Source organism: Chelon labrosus (genome assembly GCF_963514085.1).
Source record: "Chelon labrosus genome assembly, chromosome: 18".
In the NCBI taxonomy this organism is placed as follows: Eukaryota; Metazoa; Chordata; class Actinopteri; order Mugiliformes; family Mugilidae; genus Chelon; species Chelon labrosus.
In genome coordinates, this window is record NC_140351.1 from 20,324,703 (window position 1) to 20,341,303 (window position 16,601).

The 16,601-nt window shown below is 41.9% G+C and overlaps 1 protein-coding gene across 3 annotated transcripts in view; it reads left to right on the forward strand.

The window, feature by feature from the left end:
- rttn (rotatin) overlaps positions 1-16,601 on the forward strand; it is a 34,203-nt gene that overhangs the window by 16,544 nt on the left and 1,058 nt on the right. For 2 of the 3 annotated variants that reach the window (XM_084566427.1, XM_084566429.1), the window contains 23 exons: positions 1,123-1,279; positions 2,302-2,468; positions 2,906-3,125; positions 4,134-4,262; positions 4,445-4,555; positions 4,985-5,143; positions 5,416-5,493; positions 6,112-6,310; positions 6,507-6,601; positions 6,702-6,789; positions 7,110-7,311; positions 7,640-7,730; positions 8,007-8,157; positions 8,371-8,508; positions 9,184-9,386; positions 9,565-9,670; positions 10,199-10,296; positions 10,528-10,605; positions 11,084-11,210; positions 13,931-14,124; positions 14,448-14,718; positions 16,205-16,308; positions 16,519-16,588. In XM_084566427.1, coding sequence (XP_084422553.1) covers positions 1,123-1,279; positions 2,302-2,468; positions 2,906-3,125; positions 4,134-4,262; positions 4,445-4,555; positions 4,985-5,143; positions 5,416-5,493; positions 6,112-6,310; positions 6,507-6,601; positions 6,702-6,789; positions 7,110-7,311; positions 7,640-7,730; positions 8,007-8,157; positions 8,371-8,508; positions 9,184-9,386; positions 9,565-9,670; positions 10,199-10,296; positions 10,528-10,605; positions 11,084-11,210; positions 13,931-14,124; positions 14,448-14,718; positions 16,205-16,308; positions 16,519-16,588 — 3,236 coding nt within the window. The remainder of the gene's footprint in view (positions 1-1,122; positions 1,280-2,301; positions 2,469-2,905; positions 3,126-4,133; positions 4,263-4,444; positions 4,556-4,984; positions 5,144-5,415; positions 5,494-6,111; positions 6,311-6,506; positions 6,602-6,701; positions 6,790-7,109; positions 7,312-7,639; positions 7,731-8,006; positions 8,158-8,370; positions 8,509-9,183; positions 9,387-9,564; positions 9,671-10,198; positions 10,297-10,527; positions 10,606-11,083; positions 11,211-13,930; positions 14,125-14,447; positions 14,719-16,204; positions 16,309-16,518; positions 16,589-16,601) is intronic. The other variant, XM_084566428.1, reaches the window with a different exon arrangement.

The window sequence follows — 16,601 nt, forward strand, 5'->3', positions numbered from 1 at the left end:
TGAATGAATGAATGAATACTAAATACCATAACACAACTTGTACCTTTAGTCTTTCAACCTTTTTTCCCAAGCACTATTAATATATATATTAAACATAAAATCTACGAATCCATTTCAAACTTTAACTTTCACCTTTAACTTTGACTTTGATTTAACGATACTATCAAGCCATCACCTATTATGGCTTATCCTCTACAGTGTCTGGAGCCTATCCCAGCTGGCACTGGGCGAGAGGTCGGGTACACCCTGGACAGGCTGCCAGTTTATGACAGGGCTAACGTAGAGAGAGACAGAGAGCGCACCTACAGCCGAGTCTGAATCGCCAAAAAAAGAAAAAAACCTAACCGACACCGTCTTTGGAATGTAGGAGGAAGCCGGGGCAGTCAGAGGGAGAACATGCTCTGCACAAAGGTGCAGAGTTTGCAGAGAACCCAGTGCTGCACCACTGTGCCTCCCCTAATGATACTATTAATCAAACAACTTGATGCAGTGTAGAGGAAACTGTTCTTTGCTTTATTCACTGGAAATGTTCAAAGATAGTGTTGAGTATGATGACTTGTGCTCATTGTAATTGTAATTGAATATGTATTATTAATCGGCTAATGGTTGCTTGGAATGACTTGGAGTGTAATGTAAATCAGTGTTTAGTTTTATAGGTTCGTATGTGAGGAAATAAACTGCTTACAGCTTGCAAATGCACTGGCAAGCCGCACTGCCATGCTAGCATCTAGCATCTGGTCTATAGAGTATGGTGATATGAAAAATAATGGATGAATGACTCGCAGTCAGTCACACAAAACTCACTGTAGTAGTCCAAAAAGTGATTCCACTGTTTTTTGGTGGTCTGAGAACCAGAGGATGTTTTCTGTTGGGATGCTCACATACATGCTTAGCGATTGGGATAAGGTCCCAGTTTTTTTTTTTTAGAATTCCCAGACTTTGATGATCGTTTTCGGATAAAGATTTTCTTAGTTTTTTGAATCAAAGAATAATTATTATTAAAAAAAAAAACTCCTCTCATCTTCCCTATTTAGTCGCATGTTGATTCTTAGAATATGTTGTTCTTCTCAGACGTATTCTCCTCGTTATGTTGACACTGCCTCTGTCTCTTCCTCCCTGCAGGTTTCTCCAGGTGCGTCCAGCCTCTGTTGAGGATGAAAGGTTGCTGGTGGGCATTGTTGCATTTTTGAATGCCTACTTCAAACAGACGTACACAGAGTCTGTGTCTGACCCAGAGGACAAGGACCTACGCTGGATACTGGAGCTGCTTCTCAACCAGGTACACATCACTTACACTTTCTAGACATGCATGCAAGTAAATCCCCAGCGCGTCAGAGCAGTAGTCTTTGATACTTTTGTGTTACATACTGGTTAAGCAGCACGCTAGTGGCCTTGTTATCAGTAATTACTATAGTTCTCTCATAAATGTGCACAGCTGTGCCTTGTCATTTATGTGTGTTCGCAGCAGTGGAATGTGTATATGCATCTCCATTAACTAGTAATCTGGTTAGGCGCTCTCCTCTCCAACACAGAGACTTATATACCTAGAATCAAAGCGTGAATAAATCACATAAGCTGTCAGACAAGCTGAAAATATTACTCTGTCATGACAGCAGAAAAATAGTATCACTGCTTTCCACCTCAGACTTGTGGCAGAGATTATTTCCTGAGCTCTTAAAACAAAGTTGGATTCATATTTCTTTGCCCGAGGAGAAGAATCACCATACTGTTTTAGCAGGGAGGACTGCTTTTAGGATTTAATCAGTCTCACCTTGGCTTTCTCATTAATGTGTGTGTAAACAATAAGTCTTCCCCTGGCAGCTAAAGTAGACTCAGACTGAAAGCCTGGTAGGGGTGAACAGCGCTGCTCTGCTCCAAAATCTCTGTAATTACTGAGCTGTTTCTGGAACATCTGTCGCTTCATACAGTTGCATTTACTACCCACTGTATGCGCACTGCTCGGTAATAAATTCTGCTGCTTGTCTTTGGGCAGAGTTTCTCAGGGAGAGATGGTGGTGCTTGCTCACACACACTTCTCTCCCTTCTCTGCATCTTAACTCCTGGGGTCAGCTTGTTTAAATTTAGAAAGGTTTTGCAGATAAATTACTGAGCTTCTACTCCATCTTTAACCGTATAATCCTATCATTAACGTTAATAAACAATTTGAACAAAAGGGTGTATTTGAACTGATGATCAAGTACGTAACTTGTGTAAAAAGAAAGGAAGCATTGGAAACAATAAATCTAAAGTAGTGACATATTCAGGAAATCACTGGTAACCATTTATCCATCAATCTTCCAGGAGACGGTGTCTCTCCTTAGTTTGCTTCTCGGTGTGGAGACCCAGACCTCAACTCACAGCCCAGCTGAGCCAGAGGAACTGAAGAACCATGTGAGCCAGAGACTGCAGAAAGAGCTCATCAGCTTCTTTAACACCTTACTACTCCGTCTAACACACACCACTGACAGGTAGCATGTTTTTATTTTATCTTAAATGTTCTTAAGACTTAACGGTTAAGAATTTTGTCTTATCTGCTTCTCTAAAATAAATACTTGACTATAACTCAGGGCCACAGAGTTAAGATTTGTCCTCCAGGACCTCTTCTACAAGCAGTGTGATAAAATTCTTTCTACACATCTAATGAATAATTTTTGTGGCATGAAAAATAAATGAAAGAACTACTGTGATTATTACTTGTTAATGTATGGGACATGTGGGACAATGTACACTCTCGTATTGCTTCACAGCCTGCCTGAGGGTTAGAAAATTGATTAATATCAGTTCTTAATCTTCTTGTTTTTCCTTCTCTCTTTTTTTTTTTTTTCTTGTTGCCTTCTGTCTGTCTGATTTGCTTGTTTCTCGGCCCTTCCTGCTCTCTCTGCTCTCTCCTTTCCTGTCTGTCCAGGCTATGTTTGGCATTAGCGGGTCCCTTCAAGAGCCAGCTGGCAGTCCGCTTGCTTCAGAGCCTGCGGGTGTCTGATGCCCCGCGTTTCTATGGCCTTCCCAGCCTTGAGAGGACACTGCAGGGCATGGTCTTTCTGACTGCCCAGCCTGGCTGGAGCTCCCACTGCCCTGACCTGGAGCCCAGCTCCCTCTGCTCCAAGTATCTCAGTGGGTTATTAGAGGTGTGTTTGTGCGTCAGCCTATGTTTGTATCTGGCATGTGTGTGCATTCTGTGTCTGCACAGTATGTGTGCATATGTTCATGTTTTACACGGACACATACAAGCCTCCTACCCTCTCCTCAGATATGAGAATGCCTACAGAAACGGATAAAAGAAAAAACTGAGTAGTTTCTGAGGAATTAATTAAAATGAACCAAAATATGGTTGCAGGACATGAATGGCAATGGGTAACAATCTCATTGATTGGATATGCCACACTGTGAAGATGCTGATGAGATTAATCAACCTTGCCTTTTCCATCTGTTCGGATGTTCAACAGTCCATAAAACAATAGCGTAACACAGTGTAGACCAGCTTGCACAGCAGTCCTCTGCACAGAGGTGTCCAAACTGAAGAACCCTGTGGAATAGGCTGTTGTGTTTACACAACACATATCGGTTCATTTTGTCCGTTGTATTGGGCAGCTTTCATTGACCTGAATATAATAAAAATAATAATAAAAATTGAAGGTTAATTTCCCTTTCAGTCAGGGTTTCTGGTGGCTACTTGCATCTATTGGTAACCATCTGATACCTGACTCTTTCACCTGAGCCTTTTAAACCGTATGACCCACCTCTCACCTGATACTCTTGGCAATGTAGTGCTCTGAAGCTCAGCAGGCCTTGGGCTCCTCTCTCTTCATCTGCTCCTCTGTGCAGTCTCATATTGTGATGGCACAACAAAGCTAGATAATTAGTCTCTGCTGTATTTAACTTCCATTTGGATGCAGTGTGCTACATGACAAGCATGCAGTTAGCATTAACTCAGAAACAAACACTCTTTGTTCAGTCAACTGTCTTTGCTGTTCAGTCGACAAAAGCACAGAAATCTAGATCGACATGGGATAACATCTACTTACCAAATAACAAGCAGAAAAATCCTAATTGAATACATCCTGATACAGCTGAGTACAGTAACTGCAGTATTCTGTAATGCAACATTTCCAATACATCCTATGTCCTTTACACAGGTGATCTCATCATTTTATGTTGAGTGGGGAGGACACTCGTTGTCTTTCATGGGGAAAGGTGTGACAAAGAATGCTGTCATCTGCTTGCTCCACCTGTCCCATGAGATGATGTCTGAAAACAAGGACAAGGCAAGTGTAATCATGCTTTTGCAGATTTGGGGGCACGAAATCTACAGAATGTACGCAGAAACAATATAGAAGTCAATATGTTCCAATATTCAGAGTCCACTGTTTTGATAGAAAGTCAGCACAGTATTTCACAGTATTAAACATTTTGCAATTAAACCACAAACATGTTTTTCCTGCACCAGGATTTGATTTCCCAGTGGTCCTTGGGGAATGAGGCAGCAGCTGAGGAGGCAAGTGCCTCGCAACTGTGTTTGGCCTGGCTCATCCCGCTGTGGGTGGATCGAGATCAAGAGGTACAGAAAACCACAAGCTTCTAATTTCCTTGAATTTGTGAATTAGTACTCAGACTTCATGGTATAGACACAGCATGAGACAATACAGTCCTGGATATTTGGGAGTTTTCTGTTCCTTCTGCAGCTTCACTTCAAAAACTCTTTCCTTCATAAGATGAAGTTTTATATGTTTGGCCTTTGGGACTAAATTAAACCCACAACAGCTGCACAAAAACGCACAGACAAAAAAAAAAAAAAGAACATGACAGTTACTCATACCAAATTCTCTGTCTGTTTCCAAAAATAGCTTCTTACACAAGTCAGTCTGAGAGGCTCCTTTGACATAAAGCCTGCATATGCTAATACTGCACATCTTGGAGAAAAATCTCCTTTGTCTTTGTCATTTAATTTCTCTCTCTTTTCCAACATTGTTTGTCTCCCTCGTGTCAGGTGAGATTTGCCAGTTTGGGTTTAGGTGCGGCTCTTTCCTCGATGCCCAGCGGGTGCCAGGCTCTGTGTGCCAGCTGTCAGAACATCAGCGGGGGTCTGTGGGGCACCTTGCTCAACATCCTCCTGGATCAGCAGGAGAGCAGCATGGTCCGCAGAGAGGTGCGATGTCACAACTGCGACTCTGCTGTAGAATTGTCTCTTAAAACCCAGAAATATGTTTAATTATTTATCTTATTATTACACAGGAAATAAGTAACTTACCTTAGACTGTTTATCTTTTACTTTGATCTTACATTCACATAATCGGTGGACAGTAAATTATGACTTGCACTGTAGTACCTGCCACAGACAGGCAGATGGCACTGTTGCTGATGTAGTCTTGGCCCGGTGTGTGTGCTTTTGTCTCATATTATTTTGGTTTGCGTGTCCAGGCTGCATTTATCCTGCAGAACTTGCTGGTGATGCCCATGCCTGCCAATGCAGAAGAGGCCAAGGACTCCCACTGGCAGGTCAGCAGATCTGCCAGCTAGTTAAAAAGCTTTTATAGACCACAAACTGTTTTCTCTCTCCCTCTCTCGCTGTTTCGTCTTTGTTTATACTACCTCTTTTCCATTCCTAACCATCCTCGTCTCTCTTGTTGAGCCCTGCAGGGTTCAGGCCGGGGGTGTCGCTAGCAGTCATGTCCAAAATAATTAAGTTTAAATCTTTGTCAAGGCACTAAAAGCATCTTGATTTAAGACGACGTTACTTGTGAATGCAGCTGTTTATTAGAAGTGGAACAAGGTCACAACAGTTTGTTCTTATCTTATGAAAGCAGGGCTTGTTGTTGACTAAATGTGATACAGACAAAGAAGTTTAAAAAAAAATGTTTATTTGCGGAGGCTATTTTGAAAAGGAAAAAAAAAAAAAACTAGGACACAAAATGTCATCCCTTAGATATGAAGTGACATTTGTGAAATGAATGAATCTTATATCGCTGCAGCGACTTAACTAATACCCTTAACCTTTTTCTCGTTTGTCCTATTTTCATCTCCCTTCGCTTGATTTTTATCAGTTTGGGAAAAATACAAATGTGATGTTTAAACATCTGTCCGTAGCTGTCCTCCATTTACCCTCTCCTCTCCCAGCATCCATGTGTCCATGATGAGGCGTCTGGTGTGTCTTTGGTGGGTCTTCCAGCACTGCAGGCGCTGCTCTACCACTGTCAGTATTTCCAGCACGTGGCTCTCTCTGCCTCCAGTTGTTATCGTGGCAGGTACACTTTCCACCTCCAACCTCATGCTGGTGTTAGCAGTGGCCCCTGTCCTCAGGAGAGCACTTCAGTGGGTAAGCACTCATAGTCTTTCATCTATGTTTAATTAACCATGACCATGGTACAGAAAGAGACATCCATTATAGCTTTCATAATGTGAAATTTTAATGTGGTACATATCCACAGTGAGTTGTATTCTGAATTTTTCATCATATTTTGCCGCTCATATGTCATGCTATTGTGTTCTTTATGTTTAATCTTTCTGTCTAGATTCTGAGAGTTCTCTGTGGTGGAGATGTGAGCCACCAGCATCCACCGTCGGCTCCAGCAGGCCTTCCAGCTCCCTCTCCACCTCTAGCACTGTGGTCAGTGCCAGTGGTTTTGCATATTCTGATATGCACCCCAGCAAATAAACACTGCATTAAGTTAAATGGATTCTTCCCCTCTTCATGGTGTCCATTATAGATAAGAGGTTCAGGGCTTCACACCCCCAAGGCTCCCTCCCCTCTGAGCGTTGCAGAAGATACCCCTGCCAGCAGACTGATGGCTCAAGGTACTTCAGAGAGGAATGTCTGTGTGCACATGTGCATTCACAATCAGAGTAACAGGGCTTGTTTGCTCGTTCACACCACATCAGATCTCACATTATTTTACTATAGAAAGAGTCAACGTCTGTGTGATCAGTGACTAAACTAAACCATTCTAAAACCATTTGCATTAGTATCCTATAATATACAACCCTTTCTTTTTTCCCTCAGTCTGATGCTTTTGATTATGTGGTCAGAGTATCACTAGTCACAGAGATGTGATTTACTGGCTGTGTGAACCATTGGGGAGGCAACTCTATTAGCTCTCTATTGATGTCTCTCTCAGGCCAGAGTGATACAGACACAAGCAACTCGGCTACCTCGCAGGACTCCCGACAGGGCGAACCTTCGGCCGTGGAACCCGTCGTCATGGTAACTCCTGACCTCCTGACGGCCCACTGTGGCCTGCTGACCAACCTGCTGGCCATCCTGCCAGATTTCACCCTCACTGCCGTCCAAAATAACCAGCTCTTACAGGTCTTTGCCAGGTAGTAGACCACGTGTTCAGTCCACACGAACACCACACCACCACCTCCCCTTTTAATGTGTTATCATGAATAAAACTCAGTTGCAAATAGTAATTATTCGTAGACCTGATTACCAATTAATCGCTGTAGTTTCTGTCAGTGTGAACACACAATCGTCAATCAACACTTTGAGCCACTGCGCCAATACGTTTGTCACTCGTTTTTATAAAAGTGAAAGATCTATAATAAGTATAAATAAATGTGTAGAGAATTAGATTTGAATCCTAATCCTGTCCAGCTGTTATCTTGCAATCAGACAATTTTTCCCATCGTTTTCTTCTTTCCTCAGTCTTGTGGATATTGGGCCGATCGAAAAATGTCTGACTCAGCTGAAGACTCCTGACACGCTTCTGGCAGAGAGAGAAGACATCAAGAGTCAGGTGTGGAACACTGTAACAGACATTTCTGAAGAGCACATCAACTTGTTATTGTGACTAAGCACATAAAACGTGGGCTGGTACAGTACAGTGCCAGTTTCAGTTTCTGCGCAGCGCTGAATTACTTCAGGGCGCCCCCACATTTCAGTGTGGGTGGAATACTCAACTATCATATACTAAAGCATACCATAGTTTTTTGCATATTTTCCTTCACCGCTCAATAAATCAATCGTTCCTCCTGTATTGTGGTTATATCAGTGTGTATGTGTTTGTTTCCAGCTTATGACCTTACTTCAGTTCCTGTCCGGCTTCTCCAAACTGCTGCAGGCATGTGTCACAGCGAGCCATGAGCTGATTGGCCAGATGGACTTCTTGAAGCAGCTGTTGTCCACTCTGGTGTCTGTGCTCATGCTGGATACCAAAGGATTAGGTCAGATATGCACCATGAATTCAAATGGTGATAAAAGTACATTTTGTAAACAGTATCTGAATAATGTTACAATTAACATACTCTATGTGGGTTTGTCATTCTAACTTATGTGGTTTAGACATCTGTGCTACTCTCTCTGGAGTATGCCCTACAGTGTGATCTGTGTGTGCCTTCATGTCATAAAACTGGTGACTCACTCTTTCCCCTCCTCAGATGCAGGTACCCAGGATGTGGTATGCGTGTGCTGGGCAGACGTGTTTATGCTCCTGGCTACTCTGTTGAAGAGGGACAGCTCAGCAGCGCACCCATCTGTCTCTGCTGCGCTGGGGAGACGCTGGCGGACTTTTGCAGGTACACGGATACTCTCCTCTGTGAGGGAGTAAAAGTGACAAAAGTGATCATTGTTGTTTGGATGGCAGAATTAGTTGTTTAATCATCTATTATGGAACGCTTCTGCCTGTTCAGGATAATATTTTATCTTATCGCACACTGAGGTTTGGGAGACTTTACTTGCTGAAATAAGGCAATACATTATAGAAGACAGATAATCATAATAGGGTAACTATGCTGATTGTTGACGAAATAATCAGGATTTTAGGCCACGTAATTGTGCATCCTTAATTCTGGAACAGAAAATTACAATTTGTGTTAACTTTCCTGAGCAGATGCTAGGATAAGATAATTGCATGCTGTCCTTATGCTACCTCTACTCCTCCTACTCATCTTCCTCTGTGATTAATGACGCAGCAGGGAAGTCTGATGAGTCCAGTAAAAGATGAATGCTGAGCCTTTGTGTGTATATTTTCATCTGCGAGTGCAAGTTTATGGCATCTTGGTGTCTGGATGCTTTCAGATGAATAGTGTGTTCTCCACCAGTGCATGGACAAATGTCTGGCTGTCAAGAAGTTTAAACTATGGATTTGCCATTTTGTCTTGCCGTGATTCAGCATGTATTTCAGTGTCATTCTTTAAAAATCTGTTATTCCCCTGTCAAATCGCTCTTTTATTTTCTGTTTATGTCTGCAGGAACGTTATCCGTGTGTGTCAATGAGAAGTCTTCAAATGCTCTTCTTCACACGGCCGCTCTGCAGTTTCTCTCCACCATTTTCACAGAGGAGACAAAGAGTCGGCGTGAAGAGGATTCAATCTCAAACTTTAAACATGCCACCTCTCTGTCAGACATCCTAAACAGTCCCTCAGCCAGCCAGCTTTGTGAACTTTTACTGCAGGTAGGTGGGGGCGGTTACAAATTAAATGAAAGTCTTTCCAAAGTCATGTTGTTTACCCCTGAATCGCTGCTACTTAGTGAGAATTGCTAATGTCAAAACATAATTAAATGCTTATCAAGTCTCTTTTGAGAGTGTAAATGGAGCAATCACTATCTACTTCTTTGATTATTAATATCAGAGTTTTGAGAAGAGGACCCTTCAGGACCCTTTAAAGAAGCTCACAGCCAGAGCTCTGATGACACTCCTCGCCTGCAGTCCCATAGCTCAAAACTACGCTGCCAAAGGTAATTCCCCAAACTTAGGGGATTAGTTAGACGGTGCTCTTGCCATTTGTAGTGGTTTCTTTGGGTTAACCTACTGAACTTTTCAAACCCTGTGGTATGGAGGACCGTAACTTCCGAAAAAAAAATTTACGCCGTCCAAAACACCAAACGTAATATTGAAGAATAATAATGCAATTTGATATTTCTGTTAATAATTAGCTTCTGTATTTTTTTAATGTAGTTTTAATTCCCCTTTTTTAAGTTATTTTACCATTTTATTATCTGCTTAACTGCTAAATTTTTACATTTATTTGTTTATTTATATTTTTCTGTATTTGAATTTAAAATTATAACTACATTTTAATTTATTAAATCATTTCTTATTTTTTTTCTTTACTTATTTTTAATTATGGCATCTACAGACCTCCATATGGACCACGTTGTATCTGTTTTGCAAAATAACTTATTCTCTTTCAAACAAACTACACTATTGAAGGCAGTTTCTGCCAGTGTATTGAATAATCCCTCTGTCTGTCTTTTATGTTCCAGCTGGTTTAATTGACAGCTGTGTGGAGCAAATGAAGCAAACCTATTCCCAGCTCCACCTGGAGTCAGTCCGACCCGGCAAGGCTTCTCGCCGCAAAAAGGTGAGCCGAGACAGGCTGGAAAATTCCAATCTCATCATTTTTTCTTGGCTGCGTTTTTCCCATTGAATAGAATAACAAACTGAATTCAACATGAATGAGTTTTGGGATAAATATTTTGACGATGTGTTAGTGTAACTGTTTCTTCAAGTCTTTAGTGAGTGCAGTAAAGATTGTTTTGACTTCGGGACAATTAAACATGCTGATCTTTGTTTTGTTTTTCTGTGTTGTCAGGAAGAGACCTATTTAAAGGAAGTCAAGATGACTGTGGAGATCCTGCGGAGCGCTCTTTACCGCAACGATGAATGCAAAGTGAGCCTCAGTGCCTGCTTTTTAATTTCCCACTGCTAATTGATTTTTAATGGAGCCTCAGAGTAGCTGTGCTGTGCCTGTAAATGAGATTCACCTAAATGTGCGCTTACATCTCAGCAAGTTTAGCTTCTTAAACCTTGTAATGGCATTACTTATGGAGTATATTAGCTGGTTTTCATTTTCTAAGTGGCCTTTCAGTCACCGGTGGTTACCTCGGACTAAACAGCCAGGAAGGCTGTACTGCAGCGTTTACTCTGCCATTATTCTCCTCCCGGTGTGTTTTTCCTTCCCTCTTAGGAAAATATTTAGGCATTTTATGTTGATTACTGCCATCTGTGTTGGTGCTGTTGCATAAATCAGGTCATATCTATGGTATATTACCAAGCCTGCAGTTGTAATCCTGTACTTGGCTGCATTTGTCTCTTTTCCTTTGCAAGTGCATGAGCTGTGTGTGTACGATTTGTATGTCTCTGTGTAGGCGGTGGCCACAGATGCTCGCCTAACACCAGCACTCTCTGCTCTTTGGCCATGGCTCCTATTGGACGACCCCACCATGGAGGCGGTGCTGGAGCTTCTGTGTGTCTACACAGCCGAGTGCACAACAGGTCTGTATGTGTGTGTCCTTCTTGTCAGGCAGTATGTGTTTGTGCAGGCATTGTGCCTGGCCCGTGCCTGCCCTTCGCCTCTGTCTGCGGTTAGCAATCTGACTGAGTCACACACACTTCTCACTAAGAGTCCCTTTGTCCTCTCCAATCACCACTGAACAACATTGTGACTTACTGTATAAGACCAGTGCCTGCTTGCCTTTCCAGCCACAATGGGCACAGTGTCAGGATCCACAGATCAGGCTGCGTGGCTGCCTCACTGTATGTATGACAACCAATTTCAGTCCAGTGGGAGACGATGCGGGGAATAAACAGAGCAACACTGTGTTGCCTGAGATATTGGTATTTCATCATGCAAATGTAGGACGCATCTATGTGGAAATTGGTTCAAAATAAATGTTTCTAAGAAGACAGAGGGCAAGATTCGTGTGGAGGAAACAGTGGGGAAATTTTACTTTGATAAACAACTCATGGTCCCTTTGATCTGTCAGACTGGTGTATTTGTGCAATTGAAATCAGTTTCATCAGTCCAGGAAAGCAAGTTTTGTGTGCAACGTTTCTGTGCATGTGTGTATCTGATTTGATTGGCACCGGTTCCTCGGTGGGTGCGTGTGCACACTCTGATCTAAACTCACTCGCTTTAGACCCCCCCCATAAGCTCAAGCTGTGAAGCACCAGAAATCAGTGAAGGCGGGCACAGTATTTCCCTAAAGGTTAACTGAACAGCAGGTTGTGTTCGGGCTGCATGCAGCCAGGCTTAGTATTACACCATCCAGCCTCGGGCTATCATTAAGTCTCCTGAGACTGCTACATTTCTCCTGCATCTTTCATCTCCAGTCTACCTCCATCATCCGAGTCTTTGTTAGCACTGTTAGTCAGATTGTTGATTTCATCTGTGCCACACATATTTTCACACTGATATTTTTGTTAGCAGCCCCAGCCCTTGTTCATGCAGACTCACAGAAAGTAAAATAAATCAAAAGTAAAGCAAATCAAAATCTTTATTTATTTATTTTTTCTACACATAGCATATGCAATGATTGGCGCTGTATGTAAGATGGTGCGAAATAATCAGATCTGAGGCGGCAGGCGGGACGTTTTTATTCATGTCAGTGAAATGGATCCATTATGAAGCAGACAGGCCTCCCTAGTCAATTTCATGATACACCAGGTTTCTTGACAGGTATTGAGATAACCTCAGGCTAAAATCAGCATACGCCTGTTGCTGCATGTTACCATTTTAGGATTAGCATAACCAACAAGCTGTCATGCTCTCCAGTAAGTAACATCAATCAGTGTCAGGCTATGTTGTGTCAGTGCTCTCTGACTTAAGCTTGTTCATTTCTGTGTTTTGTATGTAATCTGCAATTAGTCATGTCAGTTATACTGGTGGGAGTGCTGCGCCAGAGATGTTTTATTTGCTTCTATTTATTTTTGTGATATGTATTAGTGTTTATGTTTGTGAAGGGCCTTGTAGTAGAATAATTTGTAGCCACAGCCTAAGGCTAAATAATTCCCATCCCTCCCTCTCAGATTCAGACGGTTGTCATCATCAGTCAGAGTCCTTTCTCCGTGAATAAAACTAAAAGACAGTTGAAAGATGAAAAACTTTCCTTACTTTAAAGCTCTTGGATTTTTCTGGCTAATAAACTTTGCATTCTTTGCGAACACTTTTTTTTTGCAATTAGCTTGTCCCCCTTCAGAAGTTAAGTCTGAATTGTACCACCAAAAATACAGTATATATTCTGTCTTTATACAAGAGTTCCACTTCTCTTCATCGTCGTGGTCATTTGGGTAGACAGTTTTACATCAAAACATGCTCCGCAGGCTGCCCTGCAGAGATGTTTTGGCGCAGTGGGCAGACAGCCGTGCAGCCCAACGGGTCAGTCTTTATTTTTGCAGCTAGTGGTGGTGCTGGTTGGTAAGCTAGCCAATGCTAAGATAAACACAGAGGCAAACAGTTCCAACAAGCAAAATAGTGTTTCACAGTTTTTTGTTTTGTGACTTTTTTAATGCCAAAAGTGTCTACGATTATTTAAGAGGACAATACACTACATACTTTAACTATCACATAAACTATAAGGATTTTTGTTTACTGGTACAAGGTATATAGTGGAGGTGAATTGCTGTGCACATTTTTGAATAGGCTGCCGTTAGGTAGTGTCAAGCTTTGCTGACTTTTGCTTAGCTGAGCTTCGGAACCGCTCCCCAGGATTCCTGTAAAGGACGACATGGTGTGTTCATTCTTCTTTATTTACAGTCTATGGTAACAGCTCATTTAGCATCTGCTGGCCTCAAGTAGAGATGAAGAGTGAGTTGCAGAAGTCTGGCGACTTTGGTTCAACCCCCAGATGTTGTCAGTTTCACATTTCATATTCTTCAGCCCCCAACGTAACATCATAGCCTCCCCAGAACCACAAAAGGCTTAATATAACTATGAATAAAAATAGACTAATGGTAAAAACTGGTACACCTTTAAATATACAAGTGAAAAGATGGAAAACAATAGCATATTGGTTTAAAATAGAAGTTTAACCATGATCTGCTGCACTGTTTATAGTTCTGAGATTAACACTTATATTTTAGGGTGATGCTGTGTGTATGACTATATATTTGGTATGGGGGCGGGGGTGAAATCACTGAACCCTCTGTTATCTAATGTACAGAACAGGTTAATCAAAATTTGACAGTTTTTTTTTTTTTGTTCGTTTGTTTCCCAGCATGCAGTTCTCTTTGTGGCAGTGGCCCTGGTGTGGTACCAGGATCTAAAGGCTCCTCAAGTAGCTCTCTGATGCACTCTGTCATGAAGCTGACGTCAGGGCTCGCTGCCGAAAACAGCCCCATCCAGAAAGTGGCTTTCTCTCTCTTGGCTAACCTGGCCATGTCCCGCGACTGCAGATGCCTCTTGCAGAAGGTACACGATGACAAAACTTGGATAAAAGCAGTCGTGTGTAGCGTGGTGTTGGAATTGTTTTTTTTTTGTTTGTTTTTCTTCTGTAGGATATTAATAACCAGTAAAAGTGATATTTTAGATTTAACTGGCTGTGAAGAGCTAATTCACAAGTCAAGTAAAAATAATCTTTGTGAGAAACAAGGTGTCAGAGATGCGCAGCTATAAATGACAGAAGCAAAATCTCCCTTCACACCTACACTGTGGTAACTCAGACGCAGCACCTAATGAGCAGTGGCTGATAAAACTTTTGCTGTTCTGTCTGATTCATTTCCTGTGATTCTCAGAATAATTTTCTTCAGGCCTTCGTGTCAGTGCCAATGTCCAAGGTGGCCAGTGTTAAAACTACGTCTGTGGGAGGTGGAGCGAGTCTACTGGGCCTGTGGCTGAGATTGCTGGTCAGTCTGTCGTTGGCGGAGGACGGCCAGCAGAGTATCCTCAGGGTGACCGGAGTCCTGGAACTGCTGGCAGACTTGGCACCACATCGACGACACGCGCTGCACACCCTTCACAACCTCTGCTTCTGTCCCGCCAACAAGTCACACATCATTGCCAGTGGTACGGAAGGGGAGCAGGGGTTACATTCAATAATCTCACTCTAGGATATGAAAATGTCAAGACCGCAGAGTACAAAAGAAGGAAAGCGCTTCCTGTGTGTACAGCGTAAACCAGTAATTAGGGTGAGATTCTGTGCAGCAAAGTTTTCCCACTGAATATTTAGGCCTTTGCTTTTGATGAACTCACAGAACGCTGGAGGACAGTAGGAGGACAGTGTAGTGTCAGAAACAAGCCTTATATCTAGTTGGCAATTTCATCTTTTGTAAATGTTATTTTAACAGTTAGTTAAGGAGAAAAATTAAACAAGTGAAAAATGAGATAAAACATTTGCTCTGAGTTAAATGAGAAGATCAGTATTGATCTTATGTGTGTGCTTTGACTTTGGATCTTAAACCAGGAAGTGATTATTCCTAGTGTGGCCTAAATTTCATAAGTTTTATCCATCTCTTTTCTCTACTGTAAATCTTGGACATTATTCTAATAAATTTATTTACCAAAATATCAAAGTAATCCTGCCCCAGTAGCACCAGTCCACTGGAAAAACAACAGCCAGAGCTTTCAACCATTTTTTATGAATCTGAATCAGTTTTGAATCTGTTGTTCATAAACATATTGTGTGGTTCCCTCCCAGTGGTTCTCATCTAGCCTCCCATATAAAACTGCAGGCGGTCATTTCCACAGTTTAGTTGACCTGGAGCCACAGCAGGCTATTTGCCTATCGGTGCTTATCGAATCTAGGAGTTACAGATTTATTTTGTTGCGGCAAAGAGCGAGGAAATTGTGAATATTCCACGTCATATGCGCGTAGTAGTATGTTTTTCCTATCTGATGGAGGAGCATTCAGTTTCAGAACAGGAAATGGAAAGTCCAGATTGACTAAGAGATTTCACATAATTCAGAGTGCAGTTGTATTGTTGGACAAAGGCTGCAGGTAAGTATGACTCTCAGATGTGTAGAAGAAGAAGAAGAAAGTAGAGGAAGCCACTGAGACTCCGAGACCGTTTGCGTACCCCTGTGCACTGCAAGCTGCAGGTGGGAGTTGTAGACCAGGTGTGTGAAAAGCATTTCAGTTTCCTGTGGAAAGATCACATTTCCTGTGTATGTGGTGCATACAGTATAATTTCAGATAATCAATCAGCTTACAAGAAATGTGTGCCGTAACCTCAGTGCTCAGTGCCTTATCCAGTGTTAGAAAGGTTAAGTCCCATTGCAAAACTGTCTCTGTGAGATTAGAATATGAACCAGGATGATGATGAAACATGTTCAGTTCATTTGCACCTAAAAATATAATCGTGTTGCGTTCATGTGCACATTTTACACTAATTTATTACCTTTTTGTTGTAAAAGCACATATTTAATCAGTATGACGACCTTTTATAGTCTTTTGCTTGTGACATTTTGAATTTCAAGAAGTATATATTACTCTTGTTTACTTTTTTTCCTAACGACTGATGATCAAATGATTATCTCTTTGTCTTTCTTACAGACAAAGCCGTTAAGGTTTTGCTGGGCTGCTTGGAAAACAAAGAGATGGAAACCCGCTGTATGGGAGCTTCTGCACTTTGGGCTTTGCTCCATAACAATCAAAGGGTACACACACACACACACACACACACACACACACTAAAACCTTTATTTTAGTGGCTGTGCTTTTTTTATTGACTAGTTTATTGGGTGATACATGTCAAATAAAATCCTCGGTGTCTTCAATCTCCCTGCTTTGGTCTCACACACAGCACAGACAACCAGTGTCTCTCTTATCTTGTCTTTCTTATCTGTGTGTCTGACTTCCTCTCAAAGGCAAAGACTACTTTGAAGTGTCCCTCTGTTCGACTGAGAGTTGAGGAGGCGCAAACCGTCTCTAAGAAGGGTATGCATTCATT